General features: G+C 41.0%; 1 protein-coding gene across 1 annotated transcript in view; it reads right to left on the bottom strand.

Moving 5' to 3' along the window:
• Nucleotides 1-24,674, bottom strand: part of LOC139329523 (neural-cadherin) — a 325,949-nt gene that overhangs the window by 169,931 nt on the left and 131,344 nt on the right. The window contains exons 8-13 of the mRNA XM_070959899.1: nt 13,483-13,655; nt 8,352-8,520; nt 7,422-7,592; nt 6,789-6,961; nt 3,524-3,691; nt 834-1,083 (exon numbers count right to left, since the gene is read on the bottom strand). Coding sequence (XP_070816000.1) covers nt 834-1,083; nt 3,524-3,691; nt 6,789-6,961; nt 7,422-7,592; nt 8,352-8,520; nt 13,483-13,655 — 1,104 coding nt within the window. The remainder of the gene's footprint in view (nt 1-833; nt 1,084-3,523; nt 3,692-6,788; nt 6,962-7,421; nt 7,593-8,351; nt 8,521-13,482; nt 13,656-24,674) is intronic.

The raw sequence follows: 24,674 nt of genomic DNA, 5'->3' as shown, positions 1-24,674 counted from the left end.
AACCGGTCGCCAGTCGACTGCAGGGCAACATATACAAAAAAAAACAACCATTCACGCTCACACTCACACCTAAGGACAATTTCAGAGTGACCAATTAACCTAATGAGCATGTTTTTGGTCTGTGGGAGGAAGCCGGAGTACCCGGGAAGAACATGCAAACTTCACACAGAAAGGCCCTTCCTGACCTGGGGATCGAACCTTCTTGCTGTGAGGCACACGTACTACCTGCTGCCCCTAACTGTGCTGCTTAAAATAAGAATCAAACACCCAATTTGTCCCCTGTTCCTGCAACCTTAAATAGCCATTCTGCTTATCAGTGTGCTGGAGTTCTGTTCCACAAAGCTCCACAACAAAGTTTTTGCTCCCCCCACAAAACTTTTGTTTCCACTGAGTAGCTTGTCCTCATCCACAACACATTTTTGCATCTTTGTATGCCTTTTGTCCTCTTCCTTTTTTTAGAATCTTAATTTGAGAATTTTTATGATGGAATAGCACTAAGTGTTAAGAAAATATAATGGGTGTAAGCATGACTCAAATTGAATGCAAAACTGTTACACAGGAACACAGTGGTTTTAGGAGTGTGTTTTTAATGCTCATTTTGAAATACTGCATTCAAAAAGCTTGATGGAAACTTTTTTAATAGATGGGAACCTCAATCCCTCAAAAAAGTTTTTACGCTCGAGGTGGTTTTTGCCTTAATCGAAAAAGTGTTAATGCTTTGAATGGGAGATGGAAACACTGACATGGAGACATATTTCAAAGAAAATAGATACATTTGGGGATTGTTACAACAAATTCATGTAGACGAAAAGCAAATTTCCAAAAGGGCTCACCTGTGACATTGACGTAGACCATGGTGAAGGCCGCCAGAGGCACAGCAGCAACATTCTGTGCTCGAACACGCAGCATGAAGTATCTGGTGGTTTCGTAGTCCAGGGGCTCTGCCACCAGGATGGAGGCTGAACCATCCTCTCGGTTGGGGGTCAAGTAGAAGCGAACGGGCATGTTGGTCTCTGGGACCATGCCGTCCTCCAAGTTGTAAGTTACCCTGGGATCCCCAAGAGGCGAGGTTGCTTTGATGGTCTGTTTGGAACAAAGAAGAGGATTGAAGGGAAAATTTCAATGCAACAGGATCTCTCAAGGATTTTAGCCTGCATACCACTGTGTGACTAGTAATGATGTCCAGCCAGTACTGGTCCCAGTGACAACCCATGGTCACCTCCTCTCACTCCATGGTCAATAGATGAGATAAATAACACTACAAAAGACAGCTACACCGACTTCCTGGGAGTTGGCATATTAGTCATTTTGTCCAATAAGTGAAGAAATAGAGCTAAAATAATGCCTCAGCAGCAAATATGTTTGTCCTGTGTCCAAACCAACATATAGCATGGGCATACACTTGGTCATGTAAACATGGGCAATTGCCTGAATATGCTCTTGTCATTTTCTCACTTTTGGAATAAATTTAGTCACCTGTGATCACATTCCGTCATAAATTAGAGATGACCAACATCTGAAAAGCTGACAGCATGTTTCCAATTATCGATTTTGAGAGCGGGAAAAAAGGCTGAAAGCCAGCAGTGATCCTAAGGACAGGAACGGAAACGAGCTCAGCTGCTGCTGAGCTTCAATGGAAGTATGTTTTCTAAATAGTGAAAAAGAATCTGCACAAATGGCAAAAAAGCCCATAATAATAACACTAAAATATTTAGGCAGTAAGCCTCTATTAGACTAGACAACAGCCCCCTGAAATCCTGTGGAATACACTCCTCATTCTGCGTTCTCCCTAAACTAATGAAAGAGAGACTACTCAAAACTGATGCCATATACATCCCTAATAAAATCAAAGATGCCTTTTCTGTGAGTTGCGGTTTGCCTATGGGTGACCTAGCTTTATGCATTTAACCTGCAAAGCACAGCAACTACAATAATGAGACACCCTGTCAGGCATGCAGAATTTGCCAACATGCTTGACATTAAATGTGCTAATTTAGGCCATAAAAGCCTCACATTTCCATGGTAGCGCTATTACAGCCTGCTGAGAGTAACTGCATAACAGTCAAATCAACACCGAACTGCAATTTAGATTAACACAGTGAACTGCAGGGACCATGCTTTCTCCCTTTCTCCATCACTCTCTGAGCGTCTCTCACAAATACATTGACGTGTTCGCACACACATCCTCCTGTGAAGTTCTCTTCCTTGCCTTTTAATTTCAGTCTTTTGCTTTCAAACATTCATCAGTAGCTTAATATTGTTGATTAGTTGAAAATGTGTGAATGGCATGAAAAGGAAATGCCTATGAATAATCAAACGCAGTTGACAGGATACATTATAACTGCATTAATGCAAATAATGAAGCCTTATCTATGAAATGAAGGTAGTTTCTGAATGTGAGCATTTTTATGTAGGAGTGCCTCTTAAACCTGTGGGTCTCCTGCTGTGTTTGTTACACAGTTATACTCTTTTGTTGTTTGCCATTGATTAAGAATGACTGAACAACCTGGGACACATCAAGGTTGTGATAACAAACTTGGAGAATAGTTGCACAAAACAGATTGCTGTTGCTCCTCTCTGAGAAAAGTCATTTGTTTTTGATATTTGACAGCAGAGAGGAACAGGAAACAGAGAGAGAACAGAGAGCAGCGGTAACATACAATGACCACCTCTGGCCACAGCTGAGCTTGGGATTTTACAGCACCACAGTACCTGTTTTACTTTGAAATGTTTTTTTGTTTTTTTCAATATTGAAAGTATAAAAAGTTTATTTTTGCTTTTATGCATGCCTCGTCCATTCTAGTATTTTAGTTGTATGTTGTGATGGTCCTGTGCTAATGTAAACTGTGCTGTGCCTTTCTGATCGCAGCCTGTAGCTGAAGGCTACTGCTTCACTTCTATTTGGAATGGAGGACAAATTTCTGGCTACGTTTGCATTGCAGCAGTACCATGTGTGAATGCACATGCTTACTGCTGCACTGTAACTGCTCTGTACCTGTATTTCTGGTTTATTACTATTGCTTTGTGTTTTTGTATTTAATCTATTTAATTTTGCCTGATTTTCTGAATCTTGATCTATGTGAATTAATAAGATTCTATTTTTATTGTGTTTGAAATTTTGCTCTAGCAGTGCTTTTCTTTGCTTCATGTAAGGCACTTTCTTTTGCATTTGGGGTTTAGGGTCTTGCTCAAGGGCACTGCAGTGGTGGTATATGAGGGAGGGGCAAGCACTGCTTTGTTATTTTCCCTGCCCAGATTTATCCTGCTGGTCTGGGGACTGAATTGGCAAAGTCTGCTTCTCTATCCTTTAGGACACCACTGCTCCTTAGATTGTAAGAGGCTATATGAATAAACATGCCTTGTCTATTTTTATGTCAAGACAAATATGTACAAATATCTTATGTGTGGGGATTTAATTTTTTTCAGTGGTTAATGGAGGAGAATTTTCTTTTTAAAAAGTGCACCCATATGTATATATCTGCTTCCTGTGTATCCCAACTACCACATCCCCACCCCAACGTACCACGATGGGCGTGTCTCGGACAGTGTTTTCTGGTATGACCACGCTGTAGCTGTCTTTATCCCACTGTGGAGGCTGGTTCTTCACGTTGGTGATGGTGACGGACAGCTCCACTGAACTGCTCCTGTTCCCCCCATCTGTAGCCACAATTTCCCTGGTGATGTAGGTCCTCTGTGGCAGAGAAAAGAAGAGGAGAAATGACTGGATGAAACATTCTTATGCTGCATTTTACCGTGACAGATTGAGAATTAAAGTGTCCTAAACAAACATTGTGAATCTAGATCACACAGCAAGCAATCTGTTTTCCACACATCTGTGCAGGGAGAAACTGACTGCAGGGTGAATTCAGGTAAACACAAACATACTTAAAGATAACTGTATTGATTAAGCAGATTTTTGTAAGCTTTACAAGAGCAATTAGCTTTAGCCAGTGCAATCAGGGGAAATGATCTGTTTCAGTAACTAAAGACAACAACCAAGGGGCTTTACTCCCACGTTCAGTTATGTTAGAGAACAGAAGCAAACTGTGATGACAAGTTCACTTTCTTCAACTCTGTTCACGGTTCACAGAGTGAAATGAAGGTCATTTACACTCTGTGCCCTTTTGAACCTGTTACAAATTAACAAATGCAAAAATTGCTTTTCATAGAGCTAATTTTTCACATGACTATCTCTATGAAAAATATTTTCAAGATTTTTCTTAATTATGCATTTTTAAAATTCAATCTCAGCTCTTAGCAATTATGACATCTGAGATTGTCATACTGGCAAAGGCTGAAACAAACATGTAGGCAGTACCAGCTTGTGTATTATACTTCAAGCAGGTATACTCATTAGTGGAAAAGTTTTTGTATCTATTATAGTAACATGAATATATTCTAGTGTACCGTTCTCTCCATCAAAAACGCTGGCATCGTGTCAAGTGTGAGGATACAGACTTTTACATGCTTTTATCATTGTGGAACTCATCTGAGACACAGACCTGTTTTGCCCAGACGACATGGCAGTTTCCTCTATTGCACAGAAAAAGACTGTTTTTAGGGTTAGGGTTAGTGGCAATGAAGTGAAGAAAATTATCTTTCTGATTATGCTTAGAATGTTTGCAGGCCAGTTTAGCACTGGCCATTGGACTTCTGCTGCCTCACTGCTACAAACAAAAAGTTTGAATGGACAATATTTTTGACCAGTTCTGCATGTCAATCTACAGGCTAATTTGACACACACACACAGTGTGTGACCCAGATGGTGTGCCATATGATTGCGACCTATCTGTTGCTAATGAGTGGTAGAGGCCAAGGGAGTCAACCAGCTAGAGCCGGAGTACGTCACGCCAACAAGAGCTACTGTGACTTAACACTTTTAAAAACACTTTGAGGAGGAGAAGAAAGATGAGCTAAAAATTAAACTAGCCAGGGCAGACAAGCTAGCTCTGTCCACCGACTGCTGGACCACTCTCACAAACCAAAGTTACATCACAACTACCTTCATCACTTCATCAGTGCTGACTGGGAGCACAGTTTCTGCGATAGTCAAAATAATAACGGCTAACAGCTGCTGCGCTCTCACTCAATACTGGATCAATTTCAAAAATGATCTCCATTAGTCACAAGGACACAACAGCATGGGAAAGTAAGGTTCATAAACACAGATATCTGACTGGAATTTCTCCAACTTGTCCTGGACACTGAAATCTTCCAAGACACAACTGACTAGGAGATGCAAAAATAAAAACTACCGGTTAAAATCTGCTGGGTACGGTGGCCGACAAGGGCAAACGCGCTGCAAATGGCAAAACGCTGCAAACACAGGAATGATGTAAAGCCAGAAACACACAAACATATAAAACAAATGCCACAGAAAAACGCTGCAAGAGAAAAATGCTGCAATCACAGAAACGATGCAGAAGCAAAAACTTACAAACACACAAAACAAATGCGAAAGGAAAATGCTGCAAATATCAAAACACACACAAGCCCAAAACAACTGCAAGAGAGAAACGCCTCAAATTCACTCCACAAAACGGAAGTGCGCCAGGCCACTAGGGGGACTCGACCAGAGGGATGGACCGGACCTGTAGAACCAGACCATAGAGATATGAAGAGTAGATGCTGCATCGACCGCTACTGCCTATCGGCGCTGACGAGCCCTAGGGCCGCCGTCTTGGACCGGTCACCCGCTGCACTCAGTGCTGTTTGGCAGGTGCAAAGAAGTGTCAGCGCATTTAATCCATCGTAACTCTCTGAATACTAAACTGATTTTCACACGTTTTTTTTTTTTTTTTTTTTTTTTTGCAAACGTCATACATGTAGCTATGATACAGGACAAATGGTTTGGTTTATTTTAATATTCATGTGGGATTAACAGTAATAGAATATTCGGATGTAGCCTAGACTGTGAATGATATGGAATGATATTAATATATATGATTTATATATTCATTTTCTCTGATATATAACTATATCTGGCATATAACTTATCTATTATATATGTATATATGAATGATATTGATACTATATATATATATGATTTATATCTTTTATATATATATATATTTTTTTTTTATATTTACACTTCTTTGCACCTGCCAAACAGCACTGAGTGCAGCGGGTGACCAGTCCAAGACGGCGGCCCTAGGGCTCGTCAGCGCCGATAGGCAGTAGCGGTCGATGCAGCATCTACTCTTCAATTTGCAGCGTTTCTCTCTTGCAGCTGTTTTGGGATTGTGTGTGTTTTGATATTTGCAGCATTTTTCTGTTGCATTTGTTTTATGTGTTTGTGTGTTTTTGGCTTTGCATCATTCCTGTGTTTGCAGCGTTTTGCCGTTTGCGGCACGTTTGCCCTTGTCGGCCACCGTAGCTGGGCTATCAAAAGCAAAATTAACCAAAATGCCCGATTCTAGTTTGAATACAAATATACTTCCTTTTCTGGCCATGTCATGGCAGAAGGGGCATTGTTGAAAAAATTCATGACCTGCAGTCCTGGGGCCCCACCTCTGAATGGTTTACACCCTTTTTTCCTGGCTGATTGGGATAATCTCTATACATACCTGTTAGAGCCAATGTCGTGTGATTAGCCGTAAGGTCATCCAATCATCTCAAAGAGATGAAGGATTACTTAGGTTGCCTTATCTGCGATACCACAAACATGGCAAAAAGTCCTCCAAATATAACAAACTGCATGAGCTAAGAATTTTAAATTGAAGGCTGAAACCGTCCCAAAAGCGTCTTAGTAGCATCTTGGTATCTGTATGTGTATAATGCATGTGTACCTGAGAAATGGGCTGGTTGACATACACCCAGCCTGTCATTGGGTTGACCCTGAGGTACTCCGGCTGTTCATTGGACATGGAGTACATGATGACTGCATTGGTGCCAAAGTCATCGTCATGAGCTGCCACCCGCAGGAAACTGGTCCCGATCATTGTATCCTCACGAAGGAAGTCTGTGGTAGCAGAAGAAGAAGTGGTTCTGTGAAGCTTTACTTTGCAGTCTTGCATATTGTATTTGTCAGTGCAGCGGGAAAGTGCGCTCAATGCAATGCAACTTAAAAAAAAAAACACACAAGCAAAAAAAAACTTTGAAAAAATGCTGCAAACAAACAACAAGCTCATTAAGAAACACACTCTCTAATTTGACAACACATACAAGACAGAAAGACACACATCTGAAATACAGAAAACACAAAATGCCAAAGCACTTCCAGTCAAGGAGAACAAAATGCAACTTAGTCACATCACAAAAGGGGACATTACAACCTGATCAACACTCTCAATTAGTAAATGGCTAATGTAGCTAATATCTTCTGTCATTTTGGAATCATGGCATCATAATGTTAGAAAAGCAACACTGAAGTCACCTCAGTCACCATACTGCAGGCTTAATTCACACTAATATCTACTTACACTCATATCGGATGTTCTCAAACTTGGGACTGTTGTCATTCTGGTCAAGGATGAGGATGTTGAGCTGACAAATGCCAATCAGTGGGTCAGCTGCCTGATCAGTGGCAGTCACAGTCACTGCATACTCCCGTTGGCGTTCACGGTCAAATTTCCTTGCTGTCACGATTACTCCTAAAGACAAAGAGATGACGAGTATGATCAGAAGCTAAATTATACCAAGCACCGCTTGGTTTCGTGTCCCCCGAGCATTTGCAATTTAACACTAAAATGATTTCCTCTGTGCGGCTTGAGGCTAAACTTTAAAGACAGTGGAGTGGATAAGGAGCAGAGCAGGAAAAGAAATTAGAGTTTTTCTAAAAAGTAGTCATTTTTTGAAAATCAGAAGGACAGAAATTTTGGCAAGACTCCAAGTGCTAGGAATGTTTATAGAGAAAAAAAAGTCTTGAAAGTTTCAGCCGTGAACATCCAGAGGCCCACACCTTCTCTATCCTGTCAATATTGTTCTATTAATGCCTACTGAACACAACATCTCATGAAGACAAGACAAAGGAAGCGTTCATGTGGCCAAGGCTGCTTTTCTTTTTGTGGCGATAATTTTTTAAAATCAGAAAATAGGACTGACAAACTGTATGTTTCAATCACACAAAATGGGAGAAAAATAGCACTGTAGCCATTAGGCTTTAAATTTTGATCCTTTTAGTTGCAAAATGAGAGTGACTTTTATATTTCATTCTGCCAGGTATCAAAAAGGATCTTCGACATCTTAGCTTTAAATTGTACACTTATAAACTTGCAAGCTCCCTGCATGCCTTGTTATATACTATATCAAGCATGATGGATATGCATAAGAATCCCCACTGGAGTGAACATGTGTATGCTTCTTTACGTGCAGGTTTGTGCTTTTTGAAGTGAGTGTGTGTGTTTCAGTACCGGTGTCTGGGTGTATACTGAATGCGGGCACAGTGGAGTCTTTGTGCATGAAGCCGTATGTGACCCTGCCATTAGAGCCCTCGTCAGCATCCACAGCATGAACCTGCAGAACGAACGTTCCTGCTGGCTGGTTCTCCAGGACTGACGTGCTCTCTCGATACTGCTGACACTGAGGAGAATGAGACAGCAGGCAGAGGGGACAAGTGGGAAGAAGAAAAGATCATGGCAAAGTAAGTGGAGAAACTTAAATCAATACCCCGTTCCATCGAAAGTGGGCAAGAGTGTGAGGGAGGTGGCATGTTATTTATTTTGAAAAGACAGATTAAAGACTACATACTTGTGGGACAAAGACTGTAACGTGGACACAAAATAACGAGTGAATAAAGAAGTAAGAAGTCTGAGTCCTGCACCTTTTCTATCCATTGGCTTGCTTTCATCATTTGTTTGCTCTATGTAAAGTAGATTGTGGCAGTGGGTTAAGGGGTCTAGGACCCTATCCCAGCACCCACTGGGCAAAAGTGCTTCATAGCTAATGATGTGCTCTCTGTGGCTCCTGTGCTTAAGTAAATATGAAATCTGATGATGTTTTGGTTGTGCACTGTTCAAAACTTGTCTTTTTTTATTGGAAACAGAAAGTCTTCTGTGGGTGACCAGTGAAAAGGCTGCAGTTATTTTCAATAACACTAATTTTTCAGTGAGACATTACAAAAGTATATGAAAGAGGTGCATTTCTGGCAGCCCCATAAAACCTTTTTTTTTTTTTTTTTTTTTTTTAGAATCAGCCCCATTAGAAATAGAAACACTTTATGATTAAATATTTGTGCATCTGCTCCCATAATTATGAGCTGTATACGTAGAAGGTAGTGACACTATAGCCAAAATTATATATTCTATGCATGTGAAAGACAAAGTACAACACATGAACATTTAGAGCTGCACTGCCTGTATTTAAGGGCTGTGTCTCCATCAGGGAGGAACTGCTCTCAAAATATGTCCATTTTACACTGGGAAAATACCTGTGGGAGTACATTAAGTGTGCTTGTGTGGTTACTTGCACCTGCCGTGCACTAACCTCATCATGTTCCTGTCACCATACAGCTGCCCCAACTAAATACTGACCAAAGTCTGACCTTGTCATGGTATTACGACATAATAAATTCAGTGTTCATGTTGCAGCGGTTTCTTCCAGTTACTTTTCCTGCTAAAATGGCAGCTTACAGTTTAGCTGCATAGCTAAACATTTAATTTAAACAATGTAGCAGCAAGGAGAATGAAGCAGTGTAAAAGCTAAAAAAGAAAAGGGGCTTCAGGGGTTTAGCTCAGACATATACTCACTCTTCCATTCCCAAACCAGACTGCAGAGCGATATTTAACTACTGAGGTGCAGAAGACAGCCCTAACATTACAGCTAAAGGTCAGAGAACAATGCTTCACTGCCTAAAGCCCACCAAAACAACACATATGCACTGTATACAGTAATAAACTCATGTCAGAATTGTGAAGATACACTCCCGCATAACCACTCACACATATTAAAACTGGTAAGAGGATATACTGCAAAACTGATTCTGTATGACTGCCATTATGTCGTGTCCATCTCATAAGATTTGAAGAGTAATGTTCTGATATAAATTTGTACCACATAATCTACAGGATATGAATGAATAAAATCAAGACTGAGAATGAAAAGCATTTTATGATTGGTTATCTGCTGTCCCGTCCATAACGGAAAAGCTGGTTTTGTCGGGAGAGTCCTGGTTTTTTGTGAGGGCCAACAACTACACAGTATGACGCTATTTTTGTGAGTGAGTGAATGGTGGTGGATGGGCAATCCACAGTGAAGCATCACACCCTCTGTATGGTGAATGCACATCATTGTCATCAGAACAGAGATGCAGGGCACCGACTTTGCAGACTTCCAGAGCCCAGAGATCCTTCCAACCTTCTGGTACAGCTCTGTTAAACAAATCTGGGTTATATGAGCATCACTTAATTCTTCATTGTTGGTGGTGTTGTTGTGGAGCACTCTGCTGTTAAATGTCTGTCTTTAATTGTAGTGTCTTTTCTTTTGTGGTTGTATTTGTCAAGTTGCCATAGACAAAGAAAATTTCGGAAAGGACAGTAAATGAAACTAAATGGCAACAGAAGACACATTCACAGGAAGTCAAAATGTTTAAATTCAACCTGAAAACATTAATCTTACTCTCCATTTAACACCTCACGGAGTCTTGGAGTCACCATAGCGATTCACCCGGCACCTTCTGCTCTTGGTGTGACATAAAGTAGCTGCTCTGTGCTTGGGTTCTCAAAGATTTTGCCAATCACTGAACTTTATTATCCTTCAATCAATGCTGCTTAGGTTTCACTCACTGTCTCTACCCCACTTTTTCTCTCTGTGGTCTCTCATCTTTCTTTCCCTTACACTGTCTCCAACATCTCTCTTTCTTTTTGTCATGTCTCAGTAGAGTGTTGATGTTGATGTGCCACAGACACAGTGGAGAGGAAGGAATCCATGTGTACTGCTGGTTGACACTTTCTTTTGACATCTAATTAATGACAGGACCTTTTTTGCCCTCTTGTGTTCCCTCGCTTCCTGCCTCTTCTCAATCTTACTGTCTCTTCTTCTCTGCTCTCCTTTCTTCATGCAACGATGCTTTACCTCTCTCCACCCCTTCAACTTTTCCATCTGTAGTTATCAGAAGCTTTTATACTGTTTGGCTCCAGCACTTCACAGTTTGCTTTATGCCTTTGACAGATTGCGGTTATGGTGAAGATATGCAGGTTTGCATGCAGGTATTCACCCATGCAATTAATCAGTCAATGTGAAACAAACCAAGATGTGTACACCACACACGTCACATCACATATAAATACAGAGAGATGTTGTGATTGCTGTGCCTCGCAACTATTCTGTAATTTGCATGGATAGGATCTCTACTATAGGAGGGACACAGAGTGTCTGGTTTGGTGACCATAGGATTGCACGTCTGCTTTTTACAGATGATGTACTTTTGCTCGCTTCATCAGACCACGACCTTCAGCATGTACTGGGATGGTTTGCAGCTGTGTGGCAGTCTGCATGACAGTCTGGAGTTAAGTATCTTGGGGTCTTGCTCACAAGTGAGGGAAGTGAGGTTGATAGGTGGCTTAGACAGCAGTAATGTCGACATCGTCCCAGACTTTAAAGGAAAAGCTCTGGATATACAGGATGACCTGTGTTCCTACCCTGGTCAGTGGTCATGAGGTTCAGGTAAAGACCAAATGAGATCACAGGTGCAAGCACCTCACATGGTGGCTGGGTCATCATCACTGATAGTGAGGAGTGAAGGAATTTGGAATAGAACCACCATCTATCTATCTATCTAGATAGATAGATAGATAGATAGATAGATAGATAGATAGATAGATAGATAGATAGATAGATAGATAGATAGATAGATAGATAGATAGATAGATAGATAGATAGAATCAGAGCGTTCCCCAAACCACTGCTCCTATACAGTGAAAGGAGCCAGATGAGGTGTGGTGAGTGCGAAGAGACCCCAAGTGGTAAATTCAGTACACACACCACAGCAGGTTTGTTGGTTATTTTTGTTCTTGTCTGTGTATTTTGTTTTCAAAAGTGTAGTCAGGCATGAAGTGAGAAATGTTCTCTGCTTGGTTTTCTGCCCTCCTTTTTCTACACACTATGTTTTAAAATGTCCAATCCAGGTGCTGCTACAAATATAAAAATGTACAGTATGTGAATCAACCTACATGAGAGTGGGTCACAGGGGTATTGAAGGTTAATAAATAAATGTGGTCTGTGGTTACGTGTGTGTGTGTGTGTGTGTGTGTGTGTGTCTGCAGTCTGATACCTATGCCACTGGGAAATGGAGGATGTTTGGCTATATCCAAGAGTTCTGGGGTATCTGTGTGTCTGTGTGTGTCTCTCTTGGTCCACTGATCCAGCCCTAAGTTCCACAGAGGCTCCAGTACATTATAACATTGGGCATCAAACAAGATAAAAGGGCCTTTCTGCTTCAGAGTCCTGCTGCTGGCTGCCAGCTACAGAGGAAACACCGACTAACCTTGGATGTCTTTACTAAGAAGCCCATCTCACTTTTTTCTTTGCTTCTTTTTTTTTTCCACGAAGTTTCTTTGTCCACCTTTGACCACAAACACAGGAATAAACTGTGTTTGTCCAGTATTTTCTCTTCTGTCTATTACTATGCTTTTTTTGTTCATAAATGTGTATTTGCTTTATTTGTTGATTTCTTTTTCATCTTCTGTTATCTTTCTACTCGTCTTTTCAAAATTCTGCTTTTGACTCAGAAAAGGCATGGTGAGTGTGGGGGCCGGAGGTTTGTTTGTCCGTTGCATTCAGCATCCTGCCAGCAGAGGGGAAAGAATGAATCATAGATTTGGAGTATGATGCCAGCAGGAGATTCCTGAGAGAGACAATTGAGCATACAGAGCACATGAAACACTGTGGACGAGGAATCCTCTCTTCTCTCTTTTCTCTTGGCTCTCATCTTGCCGCCCATCCCTCTGTTTCTTCCTGCTTGGAGGTGAAGCCGAAAGGGAAACACTTGGCACTCACTTTCCCCCAGGAGAGACTGAGCTAGGTTTACTCAGCAAGCCCCTGCTCCTAATCTTGGCTCGCTATACCTCATGGGGCATGAAAAGTCACCTCATTTAAAATTAAGACATGGCTAAAAAAAAGCAGGTGGAGACATAGCGCTTCCAGAGTGGGTCAGTCGGGATTTCTGCCACATCCCTCAAAGCTTTAATTAAAAGACTAAGCTGATGTAGGAGACAGACGAGAGAGCAGAGACAAGGGGTCAAGCCGGCTAATCGCTCCTCCAGAGAGGAGAGATAGAGACTAATAAATAGCAGAGATAGACAGAGAGAAGAAGACAGATGAGTGATGGAGTTACATGGGATGGATAGAGGCAGAAAAAAGAAGCCAGTAAAGAAAAGGATAGAGTAAGAGGTCATTCAGATATATTAAGATGATGAGAAAGACGAGCAAAGCATTGCAAGGCAACCAGGAGAGCTGATGTTTATCCAGCACTTTCAAAAACACAAGCAGATAATGAGCAGAACTAAACAAGGTTTAATGATGTGAGAGTGCCATTGTTTGTCTTACCTTCTCAAAGACAGGCTTGTTGTTATTCACATCATCCACTCCCACTATGACCTGAGCCGTGGATGACAAGGCCTGAGGGCCGCCTGAGGCGTTGTCATCCGTTGCTGTAACGTTGAGGACATATTCAACACCCTGGAGGTGAGGGGGTGGGCTGGAGCGCAGACGGATCAAACCTTCAACCAAACATTAAGATAACAGGTGGTTAACACACGCTCAGTCAGCTGTTAATGATATATCAACATTGCTGTCAATATGTTCAGCGTTTAAGTTTGAAATGAAAAGAAGTTCTTGGTACACTGTTTGCAATGATAATTGGGTGTCTTCAAGGACAAGACAGCCATGCTGTCCTTCACCACTGGGTCTCATAAATCTGCAAATTTCACCGCAAATGGTATTAACAACTACAAACACTTTTGCTTCAACTGCAGCCATTAAAAGCTGACCGCACACAGTCATTTACAGAACATTTGTTGTTGACCACAAACCAGGCCACAAATTTCTGGTTGTCAGGGTTATTCATGTCCTGGGCTGTTTGCTTGGTCTTCCATTGCTTTTCCCCCTGGTTTAAATGAGAGTCCGCTTCTCATTTTTACCAAATCCCTTTTCTTTTGTTTGGACTGAAATTATTATCAGCTAATATAACCAAAGCTGATCTGTGAGGGGAACAAGAACAAACATTTGGATCTCAGAGTTTTAGTGCACATCACATCATAATGTGCACTGATATGTGTAACTATCTGTGGAACTGAGTCAGTCACGTGCAAATTAATGATTTGAAAATGCACACCCAAACGGCCAGGTTGCATAGTTAAGAACTCTGAAAATTAGCCAGAATTACTGGAACAACAAAAGCGACTGTAACCCAAGGGGTAAACTGTTGTGGTCATTAATTGTATGGTTGGTGGATCAGTCTGTGCCCTCTGTCATTCACACGTCAAAGTATTCAGCAATGCAATAGACCGAAAATTGGTCTCAATGTAAGAAACGCCTCTGCCAAATGATTGTTGTGTGATGGTGTGTTTATGTGGCTTATTTTTCCTGTCAAGACCTTCAGTGTCCGTCTATGCAGTAAAAGGTGAAAATGCCACTGAATGGTCCATTTACAGACATGATTTGTGTTCTTTACCGGGAAGCCACACTATCCATTGTATCTGTCAGTGAGAGCTGTCGAGACAGCAGCCGTGACATCTCTGTCAGATTTCCATTCATGCTTTCATGTCGAAGAAGCTCAGACCTAGTCCAGTGCAGTATTTGAACGCTGCAGATATTTGTCAAAGTAAACCAGGGAGCTTATTTTAACAACAGATTTACGAGAAAGTTTAGGATAGTCTGTAGATATTAAGCCTTTGGACGCGGCCCCTTTCATACCCAATCATGATGCATCACTGCATTTCTGTTTTGCTTATGTTTTACCCTACTTTTCTGAAATCTTGATTGTATAGTATAAAGGATAAGGTATGAGAATGATGAATCAACACAACATGATAACATAGGAATGTGAGAAGCAGGAAAATAACCCACATTATCCTCCACTCTCCCCGTCTTTCTTGTGTAAATCAAAAGAAAAAAAGGCAAGCAATGAGAGAAAAATAGGTTTCTGGTGGACACAAACTTAAGTTCTTAGGTCTGAGAAAAATTTCTTTCATTATTGCTATGCAACATATGAATAGTTAAATTGATCGGTATTCCCTTTTAGATCCATCATTCTGGCATTCTATTTTATCCCTTATTTCTTTTTCTCTTACTGACTCTGTCTTTCAGTCCAGTGTAGGCGTCTCATCTGCATCCCACTCTCTGCTTTGAATGACTCTCCTCCACTCTGTATTCATCTCACCCTTTGGTGCTCTGTTTACTCTGTGTGTGTTTGTGTGAGAGTATACAGATACACTGCAGATACAAAGTGTGCAGATACACTTATTACATCCTCCTTATCTTCAGAGACAGGGGCAGGTGATATGGCTGTCATGTGTTCATTTGGTTGCTGTTACACAAGAGACCCTGGAATTGGAATCATGTGTATACTTATCAGAGTTATGTATGCTTGTATTAGTCATCCTTATATCTCTGTTTTCCAGACCAAGGGAGCTGATGAGACAGATTACAACCAGATGGTGCATGATTTTTATTTCTTAGCAATTTTTTCATGAGTGTACATCCATAGCTGTGCACCAGCATGACATGTGGAAGGAAGATTTACATTGAGTGATTTGTAGTGGAAATGAATGATGAAGGAAACAAGACGAAACGAGGACGATAATTTCTGTTCTGCTAAAGTTAATGTTATACAAGCTCATAATATTTGAATTGCACATATACAGTATGTCCCTTCTGTTTGCCTTTGATTGTGTGTATGCATATGTGTGTGTGCATGTGTGTGTGTGTTGTTGCACAAGAGATGGAGGATTGCCATGGAGGAGGTGTCTGCCTCGAGGTGTTTGTCACAATGGCTGGTTCCCTGGCACTGCTGCACATGGTTAAGGGTGTGAGTGTGTGTGTGTGTGTGTGTGTGTGTGTGTGTGTGTGTGTGTGTGTGTGTGTGTGTGTGTGTGTGTGTGTGTGTGTGTGTGTGTGAGTGAGACAGGGAAAGAGATAAAAATAGACAGGGAGGGAGGGAAAGAGCGCGAGAGAAAGGGGGAAAGATGATTCCAATTTAGAGCGTAGAGGTGTAAGGGGACGGAGCTTTGCCACAAGAATGACGTGCCACATACATTGCATCAGACACATATAAATGCACAAATATACTCTCACACACACCTACACAGTAGAATATACATGGGAGCACACGAACATTTACATTCAGCAAAGGCTGCTGCAGAGGTTTATGCCAAGTGCAATAAAGTCCGGCAGTAAGTTTTTTTAGGCCAAACTACAGCCAGCAAGCAAGCATATTATGCCTCAAAGCCAAATTAAAGTTGGTATGTTATTTCATACGGATACCATGTTGCTATTTGTGTTAAGGGAGTCCAGATTCTGTGGTTTAACAAAAATCCACCATATTCATGCAGTTTTAGGCTGTTCTCAGTCTTACTAGTTGTGCAACGTTGACCTGATTTTCACAACATTCTGCACACGGCATAGTGCTGACATGTTGTGTTGGCTCAAAATTTGATGGTCTTTATGAATATGAAACACAAATGCCTAAAATATTGAAGACAGTGAGAAGAGTGCCTAATTTTGACATTTTCAGGATCAGCTGACAAGGTCTTGAAATCTTGTAACAGTGCAATGTTTTTCACTTCAATCTCAAAACTTCCCCCCAAAATGTGAAGGACAGTGTATTACTTATAACATTTTTGTGTCACAGAACTGTGACCCTTGTAACCACGCAACTGTGACACACAAAAGAAATGGATGGCAAACAGGGAGAGATCCATAAATTCCTGAAAGGAATCTTTCACATTAAATTATGTGGGCATAATTCATCCAGTCTGTGCTACATTATCAAAACACAGTATTACAGTAACTTGTTTTGTTATTCCCAGCTGGTACATTGTTACACTCACAAGAAGACTGGCTACACAGAACCAGATTCAGATCCTAACTATTTGTTGGTCTTTTTCTAACATCTGAGGTGGCTGTTAGTTGACTGGATAACATACAGACTGAGATTCCCTTGTGGTTCACCAATGAAAAAGAATAAACACACTGTATGTAAAATTCTAATGCTGTTCTTGAAAGCATAAATAAAACTAAGCAGGCTGAAGCTGGTCCTGTAACCAGTTGTTATATATTGCAGATGTTGCCCATCCTGATTCCACAAACCAGTACTGAGCCACTGAACATTTGCTAGTGTATTACAATATACAGCATCTATTAGCTAATGGTCCATCAGGGAAACAAGCAATTATTTTCTTGTGAATTAAGATAAAAGTAAGAAAGCCAAAGCCTTAAGGTTCAAGGTCAATTTATGTATGATTTTACATCACAGGGTTGTACAATGAAATGCAAGATGTACACCCTTTATGCTACATACAAAACAAACAAATAATAGTAATAAAAAATAACCTTATTGATGGTGGAGTGTGTAGGATGAAGTCTGGTGGTACAGCAGCGTTTACTTCTGTAACACTTGCCAGATGGCAGCAGGGTCAATAAGCTGTTGCTGGGCTGGGTATTGTCTTTTAGCATTCTTTGTCCTGCACACAGGCACCTCATCACACCAATATCACTGATCAGAGACCTCCTGTCCTGGACTGTGCATATATACCATACAGGTCCATAATGTTTCCAATGTTTCAGGATCCTTCCTATCCGTCTGCAAAAGTTAACAGGAACTTGGCACAATATTCGTTGTTTCCTCTTGAAGTACAGTGATTTCTGAGTTTTCTTCAGCAGGGTGGAGATGTGTGATCAATGACGGTATGTTAAAAATGTCAGTAATGACATTAACTAGCTGGTTGGCTCATGTTCTTAGTGCACGGTCTAGGATGTTATCAGGCCTGGCAGCTTTATGCAGATTCGGTCTCAGCAGGATTCTTCTCACATCTGCTGTGGACAGTGACAGTCACTGGTCCTCCAGAGACAGAATTTACTTTACAGTGGACTCTTTGTCGATGAGATCAAAGTCTACATAAATCGTGCTAAGCTCATGTGGAAACATGTCCTTGACATGATGGTCTGGATCACTTGTCACATATCCTCAGTGTTGTTGGTAGTGAAGTACTGTATCTCTCCAGTCCCTTCTAATGTCTTAGCTTTGCCTCCTTAATAGCAGCATTCAGTGTTCCTCTGGTGGTGCTGTATGCTTCCTTGTCACCTGACTGAGAGGCAGCTCTTTTGGATTTTGGAGACAGATTTCACCTGTCTAACCATACAGGCTTTATGCTTGGGGAATGATTATATTTTCCTTATGATCACCACATCATCAACACATTTGCGGATGCATGCTGTCACTGTTGGTATAAAGTATATCTCTGAACACATACTGATCATTGTGCACTGTGTAGCTTTATCTATCCACACTTAAACTGTGTTTTTTTAATTTATTGATTGATTGATTTTTCTGATGATTTGACCCTTTTTATCAACTGGGAGTAAGTTAGCAGGAGAAGCACTGACATTCGGGCGGAGGGGTTTTGTAGCTGCCAGGATTATTCATGTAAACATGGTCCAGGGTATTCCCTTCCCTGTTGAGGGTATGGACATGCTTGTGGAATTAAGGTAAAAACATGGAAAATGTGCATTCTATCAGCATGGATTACAGTCTACATGTCGAGTGCGATAGCTTGATATGGGATATTGTGATAGAGGCAGGTCTCTTCTGAAATGTATGCACAGCAGTCACTGGTTTCACATTGCTGGGTTAGCCTGAGTCTTATTTAATGCATTTTATTTTCCTGCAACTGGACATTAGCCAGAAGTCTGCTGGGTAGTGGAACTGCCTTAGGTCCAAGCAGGATTATCTTAGCTCTGTCCCGGCTCTCTTCCCTCTTTCCTGGGGTGATTGCACCACTTGCAGTCTATTTAAATGTATTCAATATATTTAATGCATCTAATGTTGTACTATACTGAGTTTTTATACCAATAACAGAACAATTCTAAACAACTCTAAACATGTGCTTTGACGAAAGCTATTAGTGACCTATTAAAAGAAAACTCGACCAAACATTTTAAACCAATGTTCAATATGTTATTCTTTGACATTTTTTGGATGCTATTCAAAATGGTGTTGAAATTCACTAAAACCCTGCTGACTTGGTAATGAATCCCCTCCAGCCTTTCACTTAATGTTGTTTGATTCCAGAGTTTTTAACCATCTATAATTTGTATCCACCCACTATGCTGTCTTGTGTATATACAGTAATGCACTGAACAGCAGTGTCAACATAAGTCAGCTTTCTGATTGTGTGAGGGAATTAATCAGAGAAAATCTTAATGTCATTATTTTCTGACGATTATACTGGGAATGTATTTAACTGAACAGTCTTCAAGATTGACTTCAAGACCAGGACTATGACTACCATTATACATCATTTGAAATACGAAGTACTCTATAGAGAAGTTTGCTGGCTGCCTATATACTGTGGGGTCAAATATAAGCATTGTCGAAGTCAATTACTATAATGATGGAAACACATCTCAATAGCAATTGTTGAGACCCAGGCCAATTCCAGTATTCACCTGGAAGTCTATTCAGCATAGCTACTGCATGCGGCACAACCCACACTCAAGGCTGCATCACTTTTGTTTGCATTTCAACCCTGACTTTCAACCTTCCCTTCAGTACAAACAGTGTCTGTGTATCCAATTCAGTCTGCTCCCTCTTTCATGCAGAGCGGGCTTTTACTTAGGAACACTTATTCAATGCTAGTGTTGCTGACTTTCAGTTGAAGTATGGCAATTTCAGCAGCTGGATGTATTCGAGCCAAGCCTCCCACCTGGATGGATGCCCTAACTACACACACACACACACACACACACACACACACACACACACACACACACACACACACAAAGAGCAATACTCTAAAATGACAGTAGCCTGGATGTTTTGCTCCCAATTTCTCATCAAACAAACCAAATAGACTATTGTATGGTGTGTGGCTAGGGCTGATAGGGGTTTCACTGTACAATGGGCTAACTGAGGCTGGTAGGAATGGTTTCACCTTTGCAGGCATTTGAACATAAATCAATCTTTTGGAGAAATTAAAATGTTGACCTAATGGCAAGGGGTGACAACTTAAGGGATCACAATTAATCCTGAAAGGGACAGGAATGTTCCATGACAATCAAGTCAAGATCTTCTGACATATGCACAACAATTACAGGGAGGCAGTTATTGGCAAAGAAATTCTTTCTCCCTCCAAACAATGCTCAACAGTATGTATAAAAGAGATTAAAAGACAGAACTATAACCCTGCAAAAAGTGGTGGTGTACAAGGCAGGTGCACAGTAATGATACAATGAATAAGCTGTAATGTAGACAGGTTATGTACAGGTAAGAACAAGATAAGTGATAATATGAAGGATAACATAAAGGTAAAAGCAAGGTGACTATTTAGAGAGCACATTTCATGACAAGGAAACTCAATGTGCTTAGGTTAAGTGACATTAAGTAATGTGAGAGTGAAGCACCATAGTGATGAGCTTGAGAGCTCAAGAGTTTTGGTCCAAAGGTCACTGAGATATTTGATTTAAAACCACAAATGCTAGCATCACCATGTCATAAGAAGAGTCTAGGAATCAGAAAATTTCCTGCCTCCACCCCAACAGAATGGAAGTGAACAGAACCTGAGATATTCACACACCTCACAGTGAACATTTTCAATTGGAACAACAGTAACACTTTCTGGGAAAACCACATCTATTACATCTACATGTATATAATGCTTTCTGATACACTAGATCAACAGTCATGAAACATTATAGATGTGCTGTATGATCTATAGCTTCAAGTATCTTGTGGATGCTCTGGACTCGTCATAAACTACAGGTTGTCTGATAGGGCTTATTATACATTATGACAACCTATACTCACCTATGCACACCTCAGCAATCAACTGTCGTAACGATGCTAAGTTTCCATGTAGTATGTTGTGTGTAGAGGAACGAGTTATTGAGTTATTTCAAAATAAAGGTCTCTGAACAGAAATGTCTGAACATGAACAATGCGGGCTACCACGCTCCCCTGCCTCCTCCGCATTAGAATTCTTAATGAATGCCCCTGTAACACACTATAGATGTGGTCTTCATAGAAAATGTTTCCAAAACTACTTTCCATTGAAGATAAAGTCCCAATGAAAACCGTTGACAGTATGCTCTGTGGAAAGAGGGACAGGAGCACTGTTTCAGGAAAGAAATAAGTCATTTGTGTTGGGGTGAAGGCAGAAATCTGTGCCTCAAAAACTGGACATCTAAATCAATACTTTGTAAGAAAATATGTTTGTTTTTTTAATTTTATAAATGTGCAGATTATCATTTGTTGACATTTACACAAGTAGTACTACAGTATTAAAAAGTAGCTACAGTAATGGTAGCACTTGTCATGGTGGTGGAAAGAAATACTGGCAGTAGTCAGTAGTGAGAAAGTTGGACTCTTGGTCCCTAGAATGATGAATTAGAATAAAAATGACATGTATATCCATACCAAATATGCATTAAGAGTGTATGCTGTAGTCCACCCTTCTTTGTCTCCACCCACGCTGCTCCGACAGCACCAGAATGTGCTCTCATGCTTAATGAATAGAGACAGAAGGCCAGACAAATGTGACCAGTTCAGTAAAGGCAGCAGGCAGACACACGGAGAGGCTACGGCCTGCTCACTATGTTACATATACAGAGAGCACCGGAGGCGCCCTGTAGTCTGATCCCTGCTTTCCTCTGCTTGGCATAAACATCTAATAGGGCCTTCTAAAAAGGCTGAGATGAGAGCAACACATGCCGGGTAAGTGTTTGAAAATGGGACATGGAAAACGTTTTAGGACATTCCAAGAACAAAGCAGCGAGTGTCTGTTGTAATCTGTGAGTTCCTGTGGTACGGGTTATGGCCGTGTGCGTGTGTGTGCCTATGTGTTGGCCTATATGTGTGCTGATGCATATATACGTATACATTTTTTAATTCTGTGCATACATGCAGGTGTTTGTGTATGTTTACATTTGTGTCTGGGTATGTCACGCATGCGTGCGTGCGTGCGTGCGTGCGTGCGTGCGTGCGTGCGTGCGTGCGTGCGTGCGTGCGTGCGTGCGTGCGTGCGTGCGTGCGTCCGTGTTGCTGCTAACAGGGCCAGCACATATCATTGCTTATCAGAGATGGAGAAGATGTTTCCTCAAGGTTCAGTGAGCAGCCGTCACTTCACATAAAGGCAGCTCGGAGGGAGGAAGTAGAACGATGAAGCAAGGGATTGGTGAAAGACAACACAGAGTATTGTCGAGAAAGGCGGAGGGACGGATGGAGGGAGAGCTTGCTCTGCTCAGCATCATGCCAGAAAAAATGCAGACTGGATATGAGAAACAGAGAGGGAGAAGTGAAGAAGTGAAGTGATGATGGAGTCAAGAAAAAGAATGAGCTTAAAAGAGGAGTGGGAAGTGGAATAGTGAAGGAGAGACAGAGAGAATAACAATATATTTGCCAGAGGGAACCGGGGAGAAGAATGGGGGCAAAGCAATGTGGGTTTGTTACATAAAACCAGGATCAGACACAGGTCAGTACATCAGACCAAACACAACAGATAAGAGGTGAGCAGTTCAGAAGGAAAGACTAAACAATAGAAATAAAACAAGACAATAGGACAGGGAATGCTACCCCATCACTGGTTATCAAGGGGTCTTCATTGAAAACAAAGCTACTGCCTCACTCTCAAGGAAATCCTCTTCCAAAATGCCATAAAACTTTGCTGAGGAAAAAAGGGATTTGATCAAAGCCTGTTTATTAGTGCTAGCATTTCCCCTTAGCTGTCAGTAAATACTTCCTGCCTTCCAACAGAGCGGGTGTTTCTGTATTTATGGGTTTTAATAGGAAGAGCGTGATCATCATATTGACCAGTCTGCTTGGATCCTAATGGGCGCCTTAAATCTCAGGGAAACACATTGTATTCCAGGGTGAGTTACAGGCAAATTAACTTGGAGAGGGAGTCTGGCAGAGCTGTTCCTGCCGGAAGGGAGGAAAACAATCGCTTGAAGGATTGTCGGACATTTAGGATGGGGAGGGATGAGAGGGGAGAGGAGGCAATAAATGATTTTGATCAGTCGCTCAGAGAGAATGAGATGGGATGGAGAGGGTGGGAGGAATCCAATGTGTTCGCCTTCCATTATAAGAATCATAAAATAGTTTTAATGACCAAATATTGGGCTCTTTGAAACAAGATATTGGATCATATTACAAGCATTATGGTATCACACTCACACACACACACACACACACACACACACACACACACACACACACAGATGCAGACAAATTGTATAGTACCTTTGTGTGCCTCTGCATTAGGCTCAATTCCCTCTGTGCATGTGCATGTCTAAATCCATCACCCCTAAAGGTGCTTAATAAAGTCATATTCTGTGACATTGACATAAAGGAAGGACACTCCAAGCAGCTCATATTAATGCTGCAGAAACAGAATTCCATCCATTTTCTCATCTCTTCTGTTGCATATGGTGACTCTTTAACCTCACCTTAGCTATCTACCCAAATCCTACTCAGTTACAGTATTTTTTATTAGGACTGATGTATCATAGAACTGAAACATTTAATCAATTAGTCGATTAACAGAAAAGTAATCTTCAGCATCAACTCTGATGACAGATTGTTTAAAGGACAGTTGGAAGTTTGATCCCCAGCTTCTCCAGTTTACATGTCAAACTGACCTTAAGCAAGACAATGAACCCCCAGTCTGAATGGTCTGGACTTTGTGAATGGCAAGAAAGCCATGAAATGCTACATAAATGAAGAACATATTCATACTCAAACATATTTTACAATTACAGTTAGTCATTTGGCAGACACTTCTATCCAAAGCGACATACATATGAATTCATTCAGCGATGGCACAGCATCCAGGGCAGTTTTTTTGGGGTTCATTATCTTGCCCAAGGATACTTCGGCATGTGGATCGCTCTACCTCCTGAGTCCACAGCCACCCACAGCCACCCACTGTCATTTTCACTGTCACATTTTTTTCAATTACTTACTTAACTCAATCAGTTTATACTATACCATAAATAATGAAAAAATGCACATGACTTCAGGTTACTTTTTGTCCAACCACCAGTCCAGAATATTATACATAAAAAAAGCAAATCAGCACATACTGAAATGAGTGAACTAATCATCACAGTTTTAAATAACTGTGGTAAACAGTAAGTAGTGTTTTGTTGGGTACCATTTTCACCTGCAGAGAAATGCATTTGATTCACTACGAAATATAGAATCAATGTGCTAGACAACACGGACAAATGTGCTACAACTGAACAATGCCTGGGCCAGATTCCACAGACATTGTCTGGAGTTTATATGAGAAAACAGCTTTGGTATCTTTGCTTTATAATCAGGGTGGGCAGCACAATGTAGCAATCCAGCTGCTTCACAAGGTCACACCTCGGTTGCACCTCTGTTGTTCTCACTTAAACCTTGAACCGTAAAGTCTCCATTTTGAAAGTTAATTGAGTCATGTTCTGTTTGTATGGAAGTCCTAAAAAAAGAGAAGAAAATAATTAAATGTGCTGAACTATGATAAGGTACGATTATCTTAAAC

Source organism: Chaetodon trifascialis, chromosome 1, assembly GCF_039877785.1.
Source record: "Chaetodon trifascialis isolate fChaTrf1 chromosome 1, fChaTrf1.hap1, whole genome shotgun sequence".
Lineage (NCBI taxonomy): Eukaryota > Metazoa > Chordata > Actinopteri > Chaetodontiformes > Chaetodontidae > Chaetodon > Chaetodon trifascialis.
This window is presented reverse-complemented; position numbering and strand designations above follow the sequence as displayed.